This window comes from Hippoglossus stenolepis, chromosome 14, assembly GCF_022539355.2.
Source record: "Hippoglossus stenolepis isolate QCI-W04-F060 chromosome 14, HSTE1.2, whole genome shotgun sequence".
Lineage (NCBI taxonomy): Eukaryota > Metazoa > Chordata > Actinopteri > Pleuronectiformes > Pleuronectidae > Hippoglossus > Hippoglossus stenolepis.
This window is the reverse complement of record NC_061496.1, coordinates 1,095,217-1,120,406: the sequence shown is the minus strand read 5'-3', so window position 1 is coordinate 1,120,406 and position 25,190 is coordinate 1,095,217. Positions and strand designations below refer to the sequence as shown.

General features: G+C 40.5%; 1 protein-coding gene across 4 annotated transcripts in view; it reads left to right on the top strand.

Moving 5' to 3' along the window:
* LOC118121236 overlaps positions 1-24,418 on the top strand; it is a 34,660-nt gene extending 10,242 nt beyond the window's left edge. The window contains exons 16-24 of one of the 4 annotated variants that reach the window (XM_047342890.1): positions 21,469-21,484; positions 21,576-21,667; positions 21,791-21,835; positions 22,297-22,359; positions 23,143-23,158; positions 23,251-23,342; positions 23,466-23,510; positions 23,974-24,036; positions 24,274-24,418. In XM_047342890.1, the coding sequence (XP_047198846.1) occupies positions 21,469-21,484; positions 21,576-21,667; positions 21,791-21,835; positions 22,297-22,359; positions 23,143-23,158; positions 23,251-23,342; positions 23,466-23,510; positions 23,974-24,036; positions 24,274-24,284 (443 nt within the window). In that variant the 3' untranslated portion in view covers positions 24,285-24,418. The other 3 variants (XM_047342891.1, XM_047342892.1, XM_047342893.1) reach the window with 3 other exon arrangements.
* The last annotated feature ends 772 nt before the right edge of the window (positions 24,419-25,190 follow it).

Here is a 25,190-nt window from a genome sequence, read left to right as displayed (position 1 = left end):
GAAAATAAAACACAAATGCAGCCAAATATATAGAACATGAATGAATATGTTCTGCTTCTTCTTTAAAATAAAAGTTTTTCTTCTGTGTGGATCAGCAAATAAACTCTGATGCAACACGTCACTGAACAGCTGATATCTGCCAATTCTTATCAACCAATAAATCAGTCGAGTTCTTATTGTCTGCTGCAAATTAGCTTTTACCGACATGAGGACATTGTTTTGCTGCTGTTGTTATTATGTTGGTGGGTTTTAAAAACCAGTTTAACCAGTGGAAAAGGGGCTTGAGACCAGGGAGATTTGTTTCTCATCTGTTGTTAAAGCAACATTATGCAATTTTCTTTACCTTAAAGCAGCAGCTTGATGAAAGTGAGTCTGATGTTTGAGTGTGAACATGTCAAAAAGAGTTAATCCTCACATGTGGCTGCAGGGGGCGCTGTTCTTCAGTAACAGTTACATAGTGTTGCTTTAGAGAGATCTTTACTGAACTGTGTAGACTGTTGCAATGAGTTCAAACCAGGACTTTTCATATATATATCTATATCTATATAGATATAGATATATATCTAGTGAGAAAGTTCCTTTTGCATCCAGCTGTTAGTTTTCACACTGATGGTTTTATCTTCCCTGCACATTGTATTTTCAGCCACTGGATGGCGCTCTGTTGTGTTCCTCTCTGTTGATGTGTGAGCAGCTCACTGTGCTTCAGTGGCTGTTTGCATGTGAGTGCATGTGATGCATGTTTATTATCACTGGATGATGTTGAAGTGGTTTTTCCTTCCTTTTGGAAGCTCCGTGTTTCTCCTGCTCAGTTCTTAGATCATGCAACGTCTGTGTGTTGTCTTTTGTTTCATTGGATTTTAATTACAAACAAATGTAAATTGAAATCTTGAAACCTGATTGTTAGAAACATTGTGGTGAAATAAACACAGTTACAGTGTTGAACTCTTCTGGTTATTGCTCCACACACGTCTCTTAAACGCTGGTTACTGGAGTCGTCTTATGGAATAAATCTGAGTTACTACTGATTATATAGACTGTATATAAAGACCCTCAGTGACTGTATATAAAGACCCTCAGTGACTGTATATAGAGATGATCAGTGACTGTATAAACAGATGATCAGTGACTGTATAAACAAATGATCAGTGACTGTATATAAAGATGATCAGTGACTGTATATAAAGATGATCAGAGACTGTATATAAAGACCATCAGTGACTGTATATAAAGACCATCAGTGACTGTATATAAAGACCATCAGTGACTGTATATACAGAAGATCAGTGACTGTATATAAAGATGATCAGTGACTGTATATAAAGAAGATCAGTGACTGTATATAAAGATCATCAGTGACTGTATATAAAGATCATCAGTGACTGTATATAAAGATGATCAGTGACTGTATATAAAGATGATCAGAGACTGTATATAAAGAAGATCAGTGACTGTATATAAAGACCATGAGTGACTGTATATAAAGACCATCAGTGACTGTATATAAAGATGATCAGTGACTGTATATAAAGACCATCAGTGACTGTATATACAGATGATCAGTGACTGTATATAAAGACCATCAGTGACTGTATATACAGACCATCAGTGACTGTATATAAAGATGATCAGTGACTGTATATAAAGAAGATCAGTGACTGTATATAAAGAAGATCAGTGACTGTATATAAAGATGATCAGTGACTGTATATAAAGATGATCAGTGACTGTATATAAAGATGATCAGTGACTGTATATAAAGAAGATCAGTGACTGTATATAAAGACCATGAGTGACTGTATATAAAGACCATCAGTGACTGTATATACAGATGATCAGAGACTGTATATAAAGAAGATCAGTGACTGTATATAAAGATGATCAGTGACTGTATATAAAGACCATGAGTGACTGTATATACAGATGATCAGTGACTGTATATAAAGACCATGAGTGACTGTATATAAAGACCATCAGTGACTGTATATACAGATGATCAGAGACTGTATATAAAGAAGATCAGTGACTGTATATACTGATGATCAGTGACTGTATATAAAGACCATCAGTGACTGTATATAAAGAGGATCACTGTATATAAAGATGATCAGTGACTGTATATAAAGATGATCAGTGACTGTATATAAAGATGATCAGTGACTGTATATAAAGATGATCAGAGACGGTATATAAAGATGATCAGTGACTGTATATAAAGAGGATCAGTGACTGTATATAAAGATGATCAGAGACTGTATATAAAGACGATCAGTGACTGTATATAAAGATGATCAGAGACTGTATATAAAGATGATCAGTGACTGTATATAAAGACGATCAGTGACTGTATATACAGATGATCAGTGACTGTATATACAGACCATCAGTGACTGTATATAAAGATGATCAGTGACTGTATATAAAGACCATCAGTGACTGTATATACAGACCATCAGTGACTGTATATAAAGATGATCACTGTATATAAAGATGATCAGTGACTGTATATAAAGACGATCAGTGACTGTATATAAAGATGATCAGTGACTGTATATACAGATGATCAGTGACTGTATATACAGACCATCAGTGACTGTATATAAAGATGATCAGTGACTGTATATAAAGACCATCAGTGACTGTATATAAAGATGATGACTGTATATAAAGATGATCAGTGACTGTATATAAAGATGATCAGAGACTGTATATAAAGATGATCAGTGACTGTATATAAAGATGATCAGTGACTGTATATACAGATGATCAGTGACTGTATATACAGACCATCAGTGACTGTATATAAAGATGATCAGAGACTGTATATAAAGACGATCAGTGACTGTATATAAAGATGATCAGTGACTGTATATACAGATGATCAGTGACTGTATATACAGACCATCAGTGACTGGATATAAAGACAATCAGCGTCTGTATATAAAGAAGATCAGTGACTGTATATAAAGATGATCAGTGACTGTATATAAAGAAGATCAGTGACTGTATATAAAGATGATCAGTGACTGTATATAAAGAAGATCAGTGACTGTATATAAAGACCATGAGTGACTGTATATAAAGACCATCAGTGACTGTATATACAGATGATCAGTGACTGTATATAAAGAAGATCAGTGACTGTATATAAAGATGATCAGTGACTGTATATACAGATGATCAGTGACTGTATATAAAGACCATCAGTGACTGTATATAAAGAGGATCACTGTATATAAAGATGATCAGTGACTGTATAGAAAGATGATCAGAGACTGTATATAAAGAAGATCAGTGACTGTATATAAACATGATCAGTGACTGTATATAAAGACCATCAGTGACTGTATATAAAGACCATCAGTGACTGTATATACAGATGATCAGAGACTGTATATAAAGAAGATCAGTGACTGTATATAAAGATGATCAGTGACTGTATATAAAGATGATCAGAGACTGTATATAAAGATGATCAGTGACTGTATATAAAGATGATCAGTGACTGTATATAAAGATGATCAGTGACTGTATATAAAGATGATCAGAGACTGTATATAAAGACGATCAGTGACTGTATATAAAGATGATCAGAGACTGTATATAAAGACCATCAGTGACTGTATATAAAGATGATCACTGTATATAAAGATGATCAGTGACTGTATATAAAGACGATCAGTGACTGTATATAAAGATGATCAGTGACTGTATATAAAGACCATCAGTGACTGTATATAAAGATGATCAGTGACTGTATATAAAGATGATCAGTGACTATATAAAGATGATCAGAGACTATATAAAGATGATCAGAGACTATATAAAGACGATCAGTGACTGTATATAAAGATGATCAGTGACTGTATATACAGATGATCAGTGACTGTATATACAGACCATCAGTGACTGTATATAAAGACAATCAGCGTCTGTATATAAAGAAGATCAGTGACTGTATATAAAGAGGATCAGTGACTGTATATAAAGATGATCAGTGACTGTATATAAAGAAGATCAGTGACTGTATATAAAGACGATCAGTGACTGTATATAAAGATGATCAGTGACTGTATATAAAGATGATCAGTGACTGTATATAAAGACGATCAGTGACTGTATATAAAGACGATCAGTGACTGTATATAAAGATGATCAGTGACCAACAGCTTCTGGTTCTGTTTTCATGCAGCATCACTGCCCCGTGTGGTGACAGATGAAACTACAGACAATGATTCGTCGGAGCTTCAGTTTCTCATGTTGCAGAAAGACCGAGTCACCAGCCGCACATTTGATCAGGTGAGCCAGGGGCCCGACCTCAGGTCCAACCTCCGACATGAGCTCAGTTCTGTGGTTTGTCAACCCGACCAGCCGACATCTTTCTGCAGTCCATCCAGATCCTCACAAAACCACCCAGAACCCAGCTGCTCTGCCAGTCGCCACGATTCAACAGCAGCAGCCAACAGCAGTCACCGTCCATCTGCCAACTGAGCCCAGAGCAGGTGTCCCAAACCTGGCGCCCAAAGGCAAAACGCCATCCAGGCCCCGCCCACTTGATCCATAGACCTCGTGGTAACAACAGCAGCCCGGAACTTTCCTGTCTGTTGTCCCGTTCAGAGACAAATCCACATGTAGACTTCTCCAGGCTCGAGTGCAGACGTCCTGCAGCGTTGCCTCCATCGACCCGGTCTAATCACCATGAAGCTTACGTGAAGCTGTAAAAGATTCAGTCCCGAGTTTATTAAACCAAACTTATCTTTGTACGTGAAGTGAAGGTTTGTGAACCGTTTTTAAAAGTCAACTGAAACAAGGTCAGAACATTGTTTGCTGTTTTGAGCAAACATGATATTTCATAATTTATAACCTCACTGATCTTCAGAGGTGCTGGTGTTTGGGTGTTTGCCTGTTTCTAGCTTTTGCTAAGCTAAGCTAAGCTAAGCTAAGATAAGTTTACCACTTCTGTCAGTCAAACACTAGGGGGCGGGACTATTTCCCATCTGGATTATGGAGAAAACACACAGATCATCATCGTTTCACCTTCGAGGTCGATTTTCTGTCGGTGATGGAGGATTTTAACGACTTGTGTAATGTGTCCAGGACTAAAGACACGATAATCCACTTCAGGAAGTAGCCTCCACCGATTCCCTCTGTTTTTATTCATGGCCGAGCTGTTGAAGTTGTCCATCAAATATCTGGGAACAATAATCGACAACAAACTCACATCTGAAGCCGACACTGATGCTGTTTGTGCAAAGGTCCACCAGCGATAAACGTCTATCACAAGGGGAGAAGGTTTCATGTGGATTCTGCTCACAGATCTATAGAATCTAACCAAGATGAAAGACTTTGAGACGTAAGAACTCATTGGTCCCTGCGACCGTCGGCCTCATTAAAGCATCATGTGATCTACAGGCCCTTATGTACATGTGCGTTGTGTGTATAGAATTATGACTTTCCTTTATTCTCTGCTGGCTGTAACACAAACGGACTCTTGGGGATAATAAAGTTGACCTTGAGCTGCTGCTTCACTCTATTTCATGTGACGTCATCATCTCGACTTCCTCTGACGTCCAGCAGGTTGTTTGTTTTATTCCCCTGATCTCTTACTTTTCCTCTGTGTGTGAAATCATCCACTTTTATTCTGCACTTTCACCTTTTTGCCATTTATTGCCAAAGGTCTTAAATCCATGATGCCATAAACACACACAGAACCACTAACACACTGGTGCATGAAGGGATTTTTCATGTGCACAGTGTTTCACATGAAATGTGAAGCTGGCATCTGCAACACGTTTTACACATTTCCATAGAAGCACATTTCTTTATTTCTTCACGACTTTTTATATTCATGATTTGTTACAATGAGATTTCTGGGGTTTATTTACTTGAATATGTTTTGTACTGGTGATAAAGTGTTTGTGTACAGTTTATGATTTGACCTTTTTATTGTACTTTTATGATTCATTCATATATCAATGTGTAGAGTGGAGCTCTGACTGTGTCGTCCCACTGAACTGAAACACAACTGAACGAAATGCAATGAGACAATGTCCAGCTGACTCTAGTTTATTTACCCATTAAACATGGAACCTCAGCCATCATCGCAACAATTGCCCCCCCCCCGCCCCGAGAAATTCTGCAGGAGCCGCCACTGCCATAAACATTTAGGCCATTCATTAAGACAATTTTGTTCTTCCTAAATTAAATTGTATTTCATAGAAAAACCTTTACTTGAATATAATAAAATCCAAACAACAGGTTTAACTTTGACATATTTTTCCATCTGTCTATAAAACATGTTGAAGCCTTTCAGTGTGAAGCTTGTTCAAATGCTGTTGATATGTTTTCTGACAGACTTTTTACTTTTTACCAAACAGACACCACCAGAAATCCTGTTTTTATTTCCACGTCATCTACTGATGTGAATTTTTACTTATAGCTGCATATTTGAATGTCTGATACAAAGCTCTCCTGGAAGTAGCTTGTTGCTGTAGAAAGATAAGATCAGGTGTTCGTGCATTGAGGAGGAAGTGGAGCTGAATTTCATCATCTGATTGCGACTCAGCGTCACCTCAACTTCTTCAAACCAGTTTCTGCTGTGACTAAGCAGGAGTCAGAATTTCATCACACGGTCACTTTTCCAGGCATCAAAAGGCTTTTTACATTTAATTACAGTTCTATTTGTAGTTTGGGTAAAAGTGAATGTGATGAATTAAAACTCCTGCTGCACATGGTTCTTGTTCTGTTCTTATTCACACTGTGATTGAAGGTGATCACCAGCATTTCAGACATCATAGATACATGCTCTTTAAAAGTCTGCATTTGAAGCAGCAGTCTTCATGCAGAGCATCTAGAGTCAGAGGAAGGATCCTGAAAAGACTCAATCAATTGATATATTATCTTCTGATCTCCATGAAGCCGTCGCTACCTCCACCCAGGAGCTCATGTTCTCACCCATGTCCATTGTTGTGTTCGTTGGTTTATCAGCAGGATTACACAAAAACTACTGAACCAATATCCACAAAACTTGGCAGAAGGATGGAACCAAGAACCCAATGAGTTTGGTGCAGAAACGGACAAAGGGGCCGGTCGTTTTTCACTTTGTTTAAATGAACATGTTGGACTTTTCCACCAGTTTCCCAGTGAATGATTCCCAGTTAGAGAACTGATATATTAGTGTTTGCAGATTGATTGAACTGGACTGTCGGGGCTCGTTCTAGTTCGTTCTAGTGTTTATGAATTAAGTCAACACACAAATGTCAGATTATTTGCTTGCCTGTAAATCAGTGATAATAAAGACGTCTTTGGAATTAGAAGTAGAATTAAAGGAAACATGTTGCGTGCTGTAGTTTTAACAACTGATTGCATGTTTCCCGTCAGGCAACATTGTTTCCTGTCATCAAAAAGTCAAAGACATCTTCCACAACATGAAATGATCATAATCTCCAAAGATATTTTACACTGACGACATATTTGAGGGAATACTACATTTTCTTTTTTACTGTATTAAATTTCCATCATTGCTATCCCCATTATTTCAGATATCATATAATTCAAAATGTTCAGTAACTATAAGGACGACAGTTCTGTCTCGTGCAGGGACGTGTGGTGATTTCTATCACGGTGGCTCAGAAAAAGGACATTTCCAAAGATCAGAGCTGTGATGTTTCTCTTTGTCACCTCAGTGTCACCTGCAGAGTTCAGCTGCTGCAGCTCCACATGTACAAGGACAAGAACATCCTCACACCAGGTAAAGCTGCTTCTATATTCATAACGAAATGAGTCAAGGAATTCATTTCTGCTTCTTCTTGTGATTTCAGTCGCCTGCTTGACGTCCTGCAGTTTAACTTCCTGCTTCGCTGCTGGAGGAGCCATTTTATTTATACAGCTGGTTACTGGAGTCGTCTTATGGAATAAATCTGGTGAGTTCCAACCTCCGACATGAGCTCAGTTCTGTGGTTTGTCAACCCGACCAGCCGACATCTTTCTGCAGTCCATCCAGATCCTCACAAAACCACCCAGAACCCAGCTGCTCTGCCAGTCGCCACGATTCAACAGCAGCAGCCAACAGCAGTCACCGTCCATCTGCCAACTGAGCCCAGAGCAGGTGTCCCAAACCTGGCGCCCAAAGGCAAAACGCCATCCAGGCCCCGCCCGCTTGATCCATAGACCTCGTGGTAACAACAGCAGCCCGGAACTTTCCTGTCTGTTGTCCCGTTCAGAGACAAATCCACATGTAGACTTCTCCAGGCTCGAGTGCAGACGTCCTGCAGCGTTGCCTCCATCGACCCGGTCTAATCACCATGAAGCTTACGTGAAGCTGTAAAAGATTCAGTCCCGAGTTTATTAAACCAAACTTATCTTTGTACGTGAAGTGAAGGTTTGTGAACCGTTTTTTAAAAGTTCACTGAAACTAGGTAAGAACATTGTTTGCTGTTTTGAGCAAACATGATAATTCATCATTTATAACCTCACTGATCTTCAGAGGTGCTGGTGTTTGGGTGTTTGCCTGTTTCTAGCTTTTGCTAAGCTAAGCTAAGCTAAGCTAAGATAAGATAAGTTTACCACTTCTGTCAGTCAAACACTAGGGGGCGGGACTATTTCCCATGTTGGGCCATGGTTTTGTGTGAAACCACACTTCGGCCTACATGTGCCATCAAAGCCTGAAGCAGCATGTCCCTCCAGGACTCAGTCTCCCAGAGGGCATCAACTTCACACAGAGGGGTGGAAACCCCCAGGGACACAGGTTTCCACTCCCATTGGTCACTCTGGACCCCATGACCTGTGAGGTCACCGGGCCAATATAAGCCAGGTTCTCCAGCTTCTCCTGTCTCTCTTTCTACATTCCCTCCAGGGAGAGAAGGCTGTCGAGCCTCGTCCTGCCTCTTCCTACGATCCTTCCACAGGAGGGAAGGCTGTGGAGCCTCTTCTCCAGCTCACATCTTCTCTTCCCATCCAACTCTTCGAGAGGAGCACCAAGGTGCAGCTTCCAGCTCATCTCACCAAGGAAACCTCCTCGCCCTCCAAGCTCTACCAACGTCCGAGCAGCGACTCGATGTCCTGCTTGCAAACTTCAACCAGCAACTGAGCTACACAACTCAACAGAAACCAGCAAGACGACACAAAACTGCGAACTGCACAGCAACTTCCTTTTTCCCCTTTCCACGGACTGGTAACACAACTGGGCTTAATAATTATACTAGGCTAAGCAAGACTGTTTATTCGATTCTGTGTGAGGTTTATAAGTTTGATTTGTGGTGTTGGGATATTTTGGGTACAAGTTATTGAGAAAGTAATGTTAGTCTGTTATGCTCTTCACAGTCTTTCGTTGCATCCAATCTAGTAACTTCCTCTAATTTGGCACACACACAGACACACACACACACACACACACACACACACACACACACACGCACACACACACACACACACACACACAGACACACACACACACACGCACACACACACACACACACACACACACACACACACACACACACACACACACAGACACACACACACACAGACACACACACACACACACAGACACACACACACACACACACACACACACACACACACACACACACACACACACACACACACACACACACACACACACACACACACACACAGACACACGCATAACTCCTCACCTCATTATCTCTACAGGTCGTAAACATTCCAATAGGGGGGGACGGGTGTTATCTCTTTCGACCATCTTGAAAGCACGCTGACTCACACAGACACACACACATACCTATCTTTGTTTAGCAATTAGACCGTTAGTAATTTGTGTTTTTATACTTTATTATATTCAAAATAAATGTTTTTCTTTCACAAATGTTTTTTCATTAATGTTGCATAAGTGAATTTCGCCAACCTCTACACTGTCAAGAACCCCATATCCTTCAACTTAGCTAACTATCTATATGGTAATTTTGGTTATAGTTATTAATTTAATTGTTAATCAGAGTTCCAAATTTGTAGTTAGAACCTTTATGAGACTTAATCAATAAATTGTCTATCTTTTCCCTTCCTTTGAAGGGTGGTGCCCCGAGGTAACTTTAATCAATTAAAGTTATTATTTAATATTAATAATAAAATATTAATATTTAATATTTTTATTTTGATAACCAAATTTATTGAATGCCGAAAGGCACACCATTTTATGGTATCACGTTTGATGCATTATGGCACAACACCCATCTGGATTATGGAGAAAACACACAGATCATCATCGTTTCACCTTCGAGGTCGATTTTCTGTCGGTGATGGAGGATTTTAACGACTGGTGTAATGTGTCCAGGACTAAAGACACGATAATCCACTTCAGGAAGTAGCCTCCACCGATTCCCTCTGTTTTTATTCATGGCCGAGCTGTTGAAGTTGTCCATCAAATATCTGGGAACAATAATCGACAACAAACTCACATCTGAAGCCGACACTGATGCTGTTTGTGCAAAGGTCCACCATCACGGTGGCTCGACAGCAAAGAAATGATACAGCATGGCACCTCAGAGTTGTGTGAGGTTCCTGTGAAGAAGGAAATCTGAGTCAGAAAACAGAAGTGCACGAACACTCTCCTCTCTCATATTGATAAGAGATGTGTTCTCTGATTCTCTACCTGTCTTGAAGTGGTGTTTGAGTGGCGCTGCTGGATGGGGACCAAGGGCACCCCCAGCTCGGTGTGCTGTCGTTATTCTGTGAGTATCACTAAATCTTTATTCTATGAATGCAAAGTGTTTATTAGATTATTCAACCACAGCAACGCCGCTGAAACTGAAAAATGTCTTTATCTATGTGCAGAGGTAACCACGCATGTATTCTGTTACACGCACTTAAATAACTTTTATTTGAGACTAAATTGTGATTGCTGGAGAACCGTTAGAAAAGCGGAATCATATTTTCTTTAAATTTATTATTTGACGTTCATACATGAAAAAGATAAATGTATACCTTTATTCATTGATTTATTTGCCAAAGATAATTTGATATAAGAAAAAGTTGATTTAGAAACAAGCCAAACATTGTGATGTTCTAATGGGAATTATAGACTTAAAGTTACTGTTAGGAATATTGTCCTGATGATTATCAGAGAAACAATCATCTGATCCACATGAATTCAGATAATGATCAAACACAGTAGATTGATTATATTTTAATCCTTTTTATTCATCGAGTTATTGATTCTCAAGCCATTTCATACTTTTTGTACACTTCTTGATGGGTAGCGATACTACTGCTCATACTGCTTTTACAACAATATAAACAGTACTTACTAATAGACTTATTACTAGAGTCTGTACTGTGTTTGATTATTTACTATTTAATAAGGTCTGATGAGATACCAATGTTTCTTTCCAGTGCTGAATACATTCCTCTCCTGTGACACACTGAATGTGAGTCAACTCTTTTTCTTATTGTTTCATCTTTATTAATATGTATATTTCATCCCATTTTTCTTTGTGTATGAAGTTACTAAGATTAGTGAGTATATGAATGAACTGTAACCAGAACAAATCGCCCGGTTGGTATTTCAATCCATGTTCTGTTTGTGGGTAGATGCTGGAGCTGACCAAGTAAAGCACTTCACAATAAATGGGACAGTAAACATGGTTTATTTTCCAGCATCGTGTCGACAGCCGGACAAACTAATGTTTCTAAATAAATGCGTCGTACGGTCTCCGCAGTCAAAGCTGAAATACCTTGATCTCAGTTCCCATGCTGACTGTTCACACGTGACAGAGTGTCAATCACATCATTCACTCACTTAAGTTGAGCTTTTGCTCTGATATAGACATTATAAAAACAAACCTAGAGTAGGTATGCTTTCATGACTGGCCACGTATGAAACAGAACCAATCAGCAGCAATATTAACCAGTTCTCTCTGTTGGTTTTATATTTGTGTTTGAAATGTTCAGTGTCCAACAGAAGCTTTGTCGTGCTGCAACACAACTGACCTCCTAGATATTCAGCGGAGACGATCTCTGTCAGGGTGAGATCCAGGGAGAGGAGATAATCTAGTGGGAATATGAATGGAGGACAACAAGCCTCACCAACCAGTCACTGGTCCAAACCATTAAAAGCTCCCACACACAGTGAATACAGGCTGGGCACTGCCTCTGTTTTCCACAGGAGAGTACTGGTGTAAGGCCAGAGCGGACTTGTATTCCTCAACAGAGTGGAGGACGCCTTCCAGCTGAGAGTAATACTGAGTCCAATCATCTTTCAACACCTCCACCGAGGACGTTACGTCTTCACCTCTTCTGTTTGTTTTCTTGGCAGTGATGACGTAAACCACAAACCACTTCTCTGTCAACCCCCAGATAGGATCTGGGTGTGGACCTAAACTGGTCCACATAGCAAACCAGCTAATGTGGCCCAAATACCTGAAAACAAATCCCAGTCTTATTGGTACACATCAGGTGTTGTAGGCAAAGGTGCAGATCTGGATGTGAGCTCAAGTGGTCCATGAATGGTGAACATGGCTCAACAGCACAGACGAGATCGGCCACTCTTTGGCCCTTTGGTGACACACGGACAAGTGACGGCGTATCAGGTCTCGGCCTGGCAAAACAGCAGGACTGCCCAAGTGCCATCGTCCCATGAGTGTGTGGGCTGGATGACAGTGTGACAGGTGGGCCACATTCCAAGCCTAAAGCATTCAGCTGTGTGGGGATCAATGAACCTTTACATGTTGAGATTCATCATTAGACCTTTTCTGTTCTATATTTTACGATCAGAACTTGTCCTCTACTGAGTGAAATTCTGCTTCATACGCTTTAATCTTTTCTCCCATTTAATTTGTCTTTCATTTTCTTCTCACGCACTTTGAAAGCCAATAACCCAGGCCCAGGTTGACTGCCCATAACACAACCATCACAGGAAAGGGAAGCAGCACTGATCTGCTCTGTGGATAACGCCGCGAGTGGAGATACGACTGGTTCAGAAGAATTTCAGCCTCCTGCAAATGATCCTAAGATATAATGAAACAGATGTGATGAAACAGCATCTCAGAGGAAGGCATCTACAACTGCAGAGAGGAAGGAGAGGAGACACAACTGCTTCACAGGACAGCAACCTAGTCACAATAGAGAACAGAGGTAAGAGTCAGTTTAGAAATCCAAAGACCAGTTACCTCAATAGAGGTTATATTTTTATCCCTGCACGTTTTTCTTTATTTGTTTGTCAGCAGGGATTACTTAAAAACTACTGATGGATTTCACGAACTTGGGACAGAACCAATGTGAAATTTAGATGAACTAAACATCCAGACTTTCTTTAACACGATGTAACTTTTACTGAGCAACAGCGCCCTCTGCAGCCATTAATGCGCTATTTTTTAACAACTTCATGGTCTTTTAACTGATCTCAGTTCAGCTTCACTCTTCAACTGCAGCTATTGTGACAGTTGAAGCTGACTCTGCCGTCTCTTCTCAGAGAGCGGAACCTACCAGCAGAGTCACAGAGAACAGACGTTCAGAGTGAAGGAGTGAAACTTTCTCCATATTAAGGCAGAGAATCATTACATTAACTTGGAAGCTGCTGTTTTAAGGTTAAACAGTTGTATAGTGTTTTGCTTTAAGATTGTGTGATTCTTTGATTATTATTTTCCTGATGAAAAGATGAGAGGACTGGTATCTGTAAAGTTTTGGTGGAGGCATGAGCTGTACTGAGTTCATCTACTTTCTTCTGTTCTGTGTTTCTATTTTGTGATCAGTTTCTGGCTGCTGCGCTCTGTGGCCCTGCAGCCTGACTCCTGGTCTCTGATATTCAGCGGTGAGATCACTGGTCTCGGGTGTGAGTGTCCCTGCAGATGGACTGACTGAGTGGGAGCATGAATGACCCAAACCCAACCAAATAATGTTCCAACACAATGGATACAGGATTGTCAAAGCATCTTCGCCGACAGTGGAAGCTTGGCAGGTGTTTGGCCAAAGACAAGAAGAACTTGACTTCCACAACCGAGTGGAGCGATGTCGTCACATTGACAGTTTCTGGTGAGAAAGACTGAAAGTTTGAGAAACTGGCAAATGTCTCCTTCAATTCTATGTTCATATGCGCTGATAAAAATAGAATACAACAAAAAGTAACGAGGATGCACCGATTCAAAAGCTGAACATCTTACCCATATTTATCCTTGCTGCGATCAGCCTATTGGCGAGTAAGGATGACGTTCACTGATGTTTAGATGTTACTCATCTGGGAGGAAACAATTGCTGTTCAGAATCCAAACCAAAATATCCTGGATGGTTAAACGATCTGGGGACCGAGAGGTCCCGCCGATACACTCTACCAATCGAGTCAGCCTCAGCCGTCAGTCAAGATGTTTCAATTCTGTTTTTATAACGTCAAAACTAATTCAATTCAACCCAAAACTTGAACATACAGTACATCAGAGGCCAAGAATCCTTCTTCCTGAGATACTCTGGACTCCATACTGCAGCCATAACAGGGGCGAAACTCACTGTTGTGGAGCTGTGATGTCGCCCATCTTTATACACGGTTCATGCTCAGCACCTTCTGGTAGACCAGGATGGGATGTGGGCCACTAGGCAGTGATGCGGCTCCTCTAGCTTCCTTGTGGACAGAATGGACCGGAGCTCTAAACTCGTCCACTTGTTAAAGAGTTAACCAACTATCCCAGAACAAACCTGGGCCTTATGGTAAACAGGCGGTGCTCAGGCAAAGGTGATCTATGATGAACCTAAAGTGGGTCCATGTGGTGAATGTGGTCCAAACAGATCCAAACGAATCTGGGCCACGTTTGGCACCTTTGGTTACTGCAATGGTATCGGCTGTGGCTAACTTGTGGCTCTAGATGTATAACAGGTGGTATAATTCAAGCCAGCATTCTGTACTTTCTTTGCTTACTGTTGTTTAGTTTGTACGACTGCAGAAGAATTAAAGGAGATACATGTTCTACTCATTTCACTAACCCTACATGAAATGACTGCTAAATGTCAAAGTGCTTTAACATTAACAGAAAGACCAGGTTAACTCCAAGCAAGGACCACAGAGCCTTTCCAGTAGGGGGCAGTGCCCTGACCTGCCCGTGGGACCTTCTTCATCACCTGGCTGGAATTGTTGCTGGTACAGAGGTGAGAAACCTCGGAGCCTCTGGGAGGATGAGATTTCAAGTCGATGGACAAAGTGCTTGTGCCTCACGTGAAGGACAGTACTGGTGCAGAGGAGGAAGAGGAGATCCAGCTTACTACACCGAGTACAGTCACTCAGTCAGATTCATAAAATTGGTGAGTGCGGAGAAAATCCATTCCTGCGTTCATGACTGTTTGTTGAGATTGTGAAAGGTTGATACACATACAAGCTGTTAATTTATCTTTACTGGTGAATATGAATAGTCCACAACAGAGCTGCTGGGTGACTCTTCAACCCAACTGGCCGAACAGATACAGAGGAGAAACCGTCACTGAGGTGGTGAGATCCAGGGAGAGACTCTGAGTGGGAGTATGAATGGAGGAGAACCAGCCACACATGCACCTCCCAACACAAAGGAATTCAGGATCAGTGGGGTCACATGTGAGCGACAGGTTACTGGTGTCAGGGCCGACTGAAAGGTGCACGGCAGAATTCAACAGGATGAGTGTTCCCTCACGTTGGGACCTGTCTAATGTGAGTCAAGTCACATTAGTCTTAAAAATATAGGTGTTTCAGTTTAAATATTACAAAGCTTATATCTGTTAAATACACATGTACAAAAGAGAAGCCAAATATCCTGGTACCAGCGATCTTGCACTTTTTCAGGTCATTTAGAGCCAGAGTCTGTGAAATCCTGATGGAGGTGTGGAGCGGGCACGGGAGGTCCCGCCCATAAGCATGCTCGACCAATCGCAAGTCAGAGTCATTGTCAGTCAGACGTTTCGACTGTTTTTATAGTATCAAATAACTAATTAAAACCAAACTGACTGTGAAATGATGGAACACGTGAACAAACTAAAATGAAAGAAACCATGGTTGACATATACTGCAGGCATACCAGCCATTGTTATAGTTTGCCACTTTGGGGCAGTCATGTCGATGGTCAAATGTGTAGCATCCATAAAATTGCATTGTCCTGTAAAATGAACATCTCTAGACAAACATGAAGACGTGTTTTTGCTCTGACGATGTTCCGTTTCAGCGACTGCACCACGACCTGTCGTCACTGTGTCTCCGTCATGGCTGACTCCTGAGCCTCAGTGACTTCACCTGTGGGGTTCCACATCCGGTTGCAGGATGGAGGTTCTACTGAGGCCAGAGTTTACCTGAGTAGTTTGAATCAAGTCCCAGATGTCCACAGTCATTTCCATATAGATGAGTCCTGTGCACATTCTGCGATGGGTGTTGGCTATGAGCTGCTCCAGAAGCAACGGGAGGACTGAACAAAACCTCCAATATCAGAGGCCAGACGGAGTCAGCAGGTTATGCATGTCGAGCTGGAAGAGAGTATCTCGTGTTTACACTGAGTTCAGTGATCCAAAGTGGGTCTGGTCTGGAGTATAGCTTGTTTCTTTTCTCTTGAAGCAGATGTTGTCTCTTCAGTCGGTCAGTTACTTGGGGAACATTACTTTGGCTGGTTCTCCAGGTGATTCACTTTGTGAGGTGATAGGTCAAAAGGTCAAGACAAATAATACAGGTTAGGAGAGACAATCTAAAAGTTTGTTGATCAGAGAATCATTCTCAAAATCTAATGTCACATGAAATGATTTTTTGTGTGCATCCTATAGACCGACCTGAAGTTGATATTATTTATGATCTTATGCCTGACTGACATCGGTGATGTCACTCAGATGTCAACAAACGATGTCGTCTTTCCTGACGTTTCCGTGGGGCATTATGCATAAATGACACCTTAATCTGGGAAACATTACAAATGTATTCCCGTAACATGACCTCATTCCCAAAACAAGACTGTGACTGAGATGAGTCTGCTGATGGCTTCACGTTTTAATGCTCGACAAATTTAAACCATTAGTTGATGTCTCACACTTCATGTCACGTTTTTCAGATTCCTATTCGTCAGAGTCTCTCACTGTGAGTCCGGACTCAGTGCAGCACAACTATCTTCACAGGATCCATCTGACCTGCGAGGGAAACTCTGATAAGTGGAGATTGTTGATGTTTACTAGAGACCAAGTACGATTGTCAGAGTGCAGCCGTCAGGAGACAATCCCAAAGATCACATGGCCCATGGATAATCTTCGTCCTGGAGTTTACTGCTGTGAATCTGGATCAGAGCCTAAAACGAAATAATATCACTAGAGGTTGTAGTTTTTCATTGAATCTATTCACACTGTGCATGTTTCAACATCCCATAATGATTTAAAGGTAGAGTAACTGGAAATTGGGGAGCACTGCCTCCCTTCACTGTTCCTTCAGTGAGCTGCACCCCCACATTTACCAAGGTGCATCAATCAAACATGATCTGTGGATGAAATTCACCCTCTTTATTTACAATAAACCACACGTTCAATCCACTAGAATCAGCTGCGAGAAAGTGTGTCCGTCTCGCTTCAAACAAGCAGACATCACGCAACTGTGTGGACGCCGCACAGCCCACAGCGCCATCCGAGGCTGTTTCCTCTCTCTTTTTACTCAAGAGGGAGGTCTCTTGGTTTGAGAGCAGGATCGATTGATGTCAGCATTCAGATTCTTTGTGATGCTCTCACCAAACCCTGTTTCACACTCAACTCTACCTCCTGCTTGAGCTCAGACGTCCTGCCCTTTAAAGCCAGGGCTGGGTATTTAAACCAGATGTTTTTCCAGCGCACACACATCGTCACAGCTCACGGACGGTGGAGTGAGCAGAATTTGACAAAAGTGCATTGAATGACTTTATTCCACTTAACATCTAATATTTAGACTCATGCCGTTGATATACTGTAGCTGAATTATCAGGTTGCTCACATTGTTGATGGTTTTTTAACTGTTTACAGTTCGAGGTCCTGTTATCCTGAGAGCCCTGCCCATCCCAGACTGGGACAGTCCGTTACTCAGCTGCTCATGGACTGAGAAACCTCTTCATTCCAACTTCTCTTCTACAAAATGGTGAACTCCTCCGAAGGGATGTCAGAGGGAAACTGAAATCTCAGCTGTGTCAAAGTCAGATGAAGTGTTTCTTGTGTATGTGAACGTTCAGGAGTCTTCACCGAGAGTTGATGTCAGTAAAATGTGAGTGTGATCAATATGAGGTAGAAAAGGAGTCTCCAGGTTGAGAAGTAGATTCAAAACTTTTCTACTCAGTATTTTCACTGAGACGGCTTCTCTAACCACCAGGTCCACTTGGTCAATACAATTTATAAAACTTTTTTCCACATATTTACAGCTGGAAACTTTTACACATATACAAAAGTATTTCTATAACTACAAACCTTTTTCGCACATACAAAATATTTCTTCGCTACAGAACTTATTCAGTTATTTTTTTCACATCAAAATATCTGCTGAAGATTTGGTTCTATATTTTTCCTCTGCCAAGGATCTTGCCTTCTTGCTCACTGCTCCTCGTCTGATCCTGCTAACTGCAGCACCTCCCTCTGCGCCTCCTGTGGTGCTGGTCATTGGGCTGGCTATGCATCACACTGATTCTCCCGCTGCTGCTGTTGGGTGTTGGTGCAGAATTCAAGAGTGGGAGAGCTGCTCTGTTCATTTCATTTAAATCAAACTTATTCCAAACTCTTTGGTTTGAGAGTAATTTATTGATGTCACATTCAGATTTTGTGATGCTCCTCACCAAACCCTGCTTCACTCAACTCTACTGCAGGCTTGGGAGCTCAGACGTCCAAGGTTTTGAAGCCAGGCTGTGTATTTAAACCAGATGTTTTTCCAGCGCACACACACCATAGCTCACTTGACGTGAGACAGAATTTGACAAAAAGTGCATTGAAATGACTTTGTACCTACTTTAACATCTAATATTTAGACTTCATGCTGTTTATATACGCAGCTGAATTATCAGGTTGTTCACATTGTTGATGGTTTTTTAACTGTTTACTATTCAGATCGTGTTATCTCTGGAGAGCTCCTGCTCGGCCCTGTGACTGAGGGACAGTTCATTACTTCCTAGCTGTCATGGTTCGAGGAAGACACCTCTGTCTCCCAGCTTCCTTTCCTTTTCTTCTACAAAAATGGTGAACTCTCTGAAGGACATCAGCTGGAAACTGGAAATCTCTTGTACAAATAAAGTCATGAAGGTTTCTACAAGTGTGAACGTTTCAGATCTTCAGCGGAGAGTTGATGTCAGTAAAATGTGAGTGATCAATATGAGGTAGAAGGAGTCTCCAGGTTGAGAAGTAGATTCAAAACTTTCGCACTGGGGTATTTTCACTGAGACGGTTTCTAAATCACTGGTGGTCCACTTGCTACTACACTTATAAAACTTTTCCACATATTTTTACACCTGGAAACTTTTTTTTTTACACATATACAAAGTATTTCTACAACTACAAACCTTTTTTGCACATATTAAAATATAATTTTTTTTCACGTCAAAATATCTGCTGAAGATTTGGTTCTATATTTTTCCCCGTCATGGATCTGCCTTTGCTCCTCACTGCTCCTCGTCTGATCCCGTTAATCCTGCAGCACCTCCCTCTGCGTCTCCTGTGGTCATTGGGCTGGTTGGTGGCATCACACTGATTCTCCTCCTCTCGCTGCTGCTGTTGTGTTGGTACAGGAATTCAAAGAGTGAGAGCTGCTCTTGTTCATTTCATTTAAATCAAACTTGTCTCCAAACTATTGTCACGTATAGCTAGTCATGGAGCAGAGGTTGAAAAATAAAATCATGTAACGATCATTATCGTCTTTTTCACAGATCTGTGTTAGACAGGTTGGTTCCACTCTTCTTGTTTCATCTTCAACAACAAAACAGCAATACTTTACTTTTTCTTTTCATTCACTTCTGATTGTTTGACCGTGCCCCAGGCTCAGCCAGTCTCTGAGAACCAATCAGAGTCAGACCCACCTGTCCACCCGATGAAACCAACTGCAAGTGTCTCCTGTCTCTTCTCCACGGTCAGCCTTCCTTCTCTCTACCGAATGCCTTCACAGCCATTTCTGGGTTGTTGTTTAAGAAGAACCTAGTCACAAAGTTTCCAATTACATTTCATGTTGATTTGATTTTATTGACTCGTAGGTGACAACTGCATCTATGAATCAATCAGAGGAGACACGAGAAGGTACAAGTATAAAATGTGCCTCCTGCAGAGAAGTCCTGAATGAAAACCTTCTGATTTCAGGTGACGGGCAGATGAGTACAGAAATGTCCAACACGATGTCATGACATCAACACACACGTGGTTTTCCAACATCTCGCTGCTTTAGTCACATATGGTCCAAAGACAGACATTTGACTTTTCTTGTGTTGAGTCTGAAGCAGAGTTACAGGTGGAAAGGTTCCTCAGACCTGGCTCCAGACCAGTGCACCAGAATGTAGTCAGACCCAGATCAAACTGAACCAGGATCGGTTTTATGTTTCATTTAATGTTTGTATCAACAAGGACGTCTAATCTGCATTGGAACACGTGTGGAGCACCTGAAGCTGGTGATGCTGGTTAAAATAGAGATATTAGAGTGGCAATGGTGATCAACTTAAATGAATAAAACAGTGGTTTCAACCTTTCTCAAGTGGTTTTTCTGTCTTCGCTATAGGAACCTCGAGGTGATCCAGAGACGCTCGACTACGCGCACGAAAAATCCACATTCAGCTTCAGGTATAAATGTTAACAACTGGCTGTTCAGCTTGGCTCATGTGCATTGAAATAAACTCTCAACTGAAACTCCATCATATCATTACTAAATAGCCCTTGTACCATAAGTATGCAGTTCAAGTTATGTCTCAAATTTCAAATCCTTTTGTGTAAAACTATGAACGGCCTTGACTGTTGTAGTTAGTATCAAGTGTGTATTTAGAAATTTGCAGTTATTGTCACTTTGTTTCAGGAGCACCTGCGAATGGGTGCATCCTCCAGAAAACAAGAACATGAAACTACTTAACATTCATCCTCAAACACCTTCACATATTAGACTCACCAGTTTTGGTAACAGCTTATTAAGAATGACATGATCTGATTACTTCAGGATCAATGAAAAAGAAATGCTGTGATATTTGCTTTTGTGTTTATTGTTCAATATTTCAATTGGCTGATATGGGCCTTTTTAAGATATGCGCTTGATATGAAAAGCCTATTTACAGATAAACAATGCATTATGATTATATTTTACATTGAACATTTTTTTGTCTTAACTAAGTTCTATATATTCTGTCGTATTTGTGTTTTCTTCAATTTATCTTTATTTCTTTAAAATATTGTTTTACTAAGCTTTATTGCCAATTTATATAAGTGATAGTTGTTTACTTGCTTGATATCGAGATCGCATTGCCCCAAAAAGCTTATTCTGTATTCTTAAGAATCATGGAGCAGAGGTTGAAAAATAAAATCATGTAACGTGATCATTATCGTTCACAGATCTGTGTTGTGACAGGTTGGTTCCACTCTCTCTTGTTTCATCTTCAACAAAACAGCAATACTTTACTTTTTCTTTTCATTCACTTCTGATTGTTTGACTGTTTCAGGCTCAGCCAGTCTCTGAGAACCAATCAGAGCTCAGACCCAACTGTCCACCATGATGAAAACCAACTGCAAGTGTCCTCGTCTCTTCTCCACGGTCAGCCTTCCTTCTCCTACTGAATGCCTTCACAGCTATTTCTAAGTTGTTGCTTTAAGAAGAACCTAGTCACAAAGTTTCCAATTACATTTCATGTTGATTTGATTTTTTATTGACTCGTAGGTGACAACTGCATCTATGAATCAATCAGAGGAGACACGGAGGAAGGTACAGTATAAAATGTGCCTCCTGCAGAGAAGTCCTGAATGAAAAACCTTCTGATTTCAGGTGGACGGGCAGATGAGTACAGAAATGTCCAACACGATGTCATGACATCAACACACACGCGTGGTTTTCCAACATCTCATTTTAGTCACATGGTCCAAAGACAGACATTTGGACTTTTCAGTTGAGTCTGAAGCAGAGTTACAGGTGGAAAGGTTCCTCAGACCCGGCTCCAGACCAGTGCACCAGAATGTAGTCAGACCCAGATCAAACTGAACCAGGGATCGGTTTTGCTGCGCCCATTTAATGTTTGAACAACAAGGACGTTCATCTGCATTGGAACACGTGTGGAGCACCTGAAGCTGGTGATGCTGGTTGTGATAGAGATATTAGAGTGGCAACGAGATCAACTAAATGAATAAAACAGGTTCTCAACCTTCTCAAGTGGTTTTCTGTCTTCACAGGAACCCGAGGTGATCCAGAGGAGAGGTCTGACTACGTTAATGAAAATCCACATTCAGCTTCAGGTACAAATATTAACAACTGGCTGTTCAGCTTCTGGCTCATGTGCATTTGAAATAAACCTCAACTGAAACTCCATCATATCATTATTAAATAGTTCTTGTACGATAAGTATGCAGTTCAGTTGGTGTCTCAAATTTCAAATCCTTTGTGTAAAACTATGAACGGCCTTGATCATGTTGTAGGGTTGAAGTATCAAGTGTGTATTTTAGAAATTTGCAGTTATTGTCACTTTGTTTCAGGAGCACTATGAATGGTGCATCCTCCAGAAAACAAGAACATGAAAACCAACATTCATCCTCAAACACCTTCACATATTAGACTCACCAGTTTTGTAACAGCTCATTGGAAAGAACGACATGATCTGGATTGAATTTCAGGATCAATGAAAAAAGAAATGCTGTGATATTTGCTTTTGTGTTTACGTTCAATATTTCAATTGGCTGATATGGGCCTTTTAAGATATGCGCCGATATGAAAAGGTTTATTTTACAGGATAAACAATGTGCATTATGATTATATTTTACATTGAACATTTTTTTGTCTTAATTCAAGTTCTATATATTCTGTCGTATTTGTGTTTTCTTTCAATTTATCTTTATTTCTTTAAAAAATATTGTTTTACTTAAGCTTTATTGCCAATTTTATATATAAGTGATAGTTGTTTACTGCTTGATATCGGTATCGGCATCGGCCCCTAAAAAAAGCTTATTCTGTATATTAAGAATCATGGAGCAGAGGTTGAAAAATAAAATCATGTAACGTGATCATTATCGTCTTTTTCACAGATCTGTGTTGTGACAGGTTGGTTCCACTCTCTCTTGTTTCATCTTCAACAAAACAGCAATACTTTACTTTTTCTTTTTCATTCACTTCTGATTGTTTGACTGTTTCAGGCTCAGCCAGTCTCTGAGAACCAATCAGAGCTCAGACCCACCTGTCCACCCCGATGAAAACCAACTGCAAGTGTACTCGTCTCTTCTCCACGGTCAGCCTTCCTTCTCCTACTGAATGCCTTCACAGCTATTTCTAAGTTGTTGCTTTAAGAAGAACCTAGTCACAAAGTTTCCAATTACATTTCATGTTGATTTGATTTTTTATTGACTCGTAGGTGACAACTGCATCTATGAATCAATCAGAGGAGACACGGAGGAAGGTACAGTATAAAATGTGCCTCCTGCAGAGAAGTCCTGAATGAAAAACCTTCTGATTTCAGGTGGACGGGCAGATGAGTACAGAAATGTCCAACACGATGTCATGACATCAACACACACACGTGGTTTTCCAACATCTCGTTTTAGTCACATGGTCCAAAGACAGACATTTGGACTTTTCAGTTGAGTCTGAAGCAGAGTTACAGGTGGAAAGGTTCCTCAGACCCGGCTCCAGACCAGTGCACCAGAATGTAGTCAGACCCAGATCAAACTGAACCAGGGATCGGTTTTGCTGCGCCCATTTAATGTTTGAACAACAAGGACGTTCATCTGCATTGGAACACGTGTGGAGCACCTGAAGCTGGTGATGCTGGTTGTGATAGAGATATTAGAGTGGCAACGAGATCAACTAAATGAATAAAACAGTGGTTCTCAACCTTCTCAAGTGGTTTTCTGTCTTCACAGGAACCCGAGGTGATCCAGAGGAGACGTCTGACTACGTTAATGAAAATCCACATTCAGCTTCAGGTACAAATATTAACAACTGGCTGTTCAGCTTCTGGCTCATGTGCATTTGAAATAAACCTCAACTGAAACTCCATCATATCATTATTAAATAGTTCTTGTACGATAAGTATGCAGTTCAGTTGGTGTCTCAAATTTCAAATCCTTTGTGTAAAACTATGAACGGCCTTGATCATGTTGTAGGGTTGAAGTATCAAGTGTGTATTTTAGAAATTTGCAGTTATTGTCACTTTGTTTCAGGAGCACTATGAATGGTGCATCCTCCAGAAAACAAGAACATGAAAACCAACATTCATCCTCAAACACCTTCACATATTAGACTCACCAGTTTTGTAACAGCTCATTGGAAAGAACGACATGATCTGGATTGAATTTCAGGATCAATGAAAAAGAAATGCTGTGATATTTGCTTTTGTGTTTACGTTCAATATTTCAATTGGCTGATATGGGCCTTTTAAGATATCCCCGATATGAAAAGGTTTATTTTACAGTAATGTCAATGATTATATTTTACATTGAACATTTTTTTTTGTCTTAATTCAAGTTCTATATATTCTGTTGTATTTGTGTTTTCTTTCAATTTATCTTTATTTCTTTAAAAAATATTGTTTTACTTCAGCATTATTGCCAATTTTATATATAAGTGATAGTTGTTTACTGCTTGATATCGGTATCGGCATTGGCCCCTAAAATCGTACGTATATATATGTCTTTGTTATTATTCACCAATGACTCAATGGAGGACGATGTCAGGAAGGACCTCGTCTGGCTGTGTGTTATGTTCCATATACAGTCTGTGGTTATGTGTGATTATTTCCATGGCTCGTAATTCTCTGTTTGATGAAAACACTCGTCTGCAGACAGTTTAGCTTTTTGTTTTGAAATGTGATGAACTGTAACAGATTATAATTCAAATACATAATTGAATGTTTTCTTTGTTTTATCTTTATTAAACTGTGAAATCCCACCTGGACTCTGTCCATATGTCCTGTTTTATTTTGAAATCCCTCACCTTAAGTGTCCTCAGTTTGACTTCCTGTGTGGGAGTTTTCTTTGGGTCCCAGTGTCTCATCAGCCAGTTCCTCATGTCTGCAGTTGTCAGCTGGTCTTTGCACAGTGAAGCTCTGCAGCTGCTGGATTTTTCCTCCACATGACGT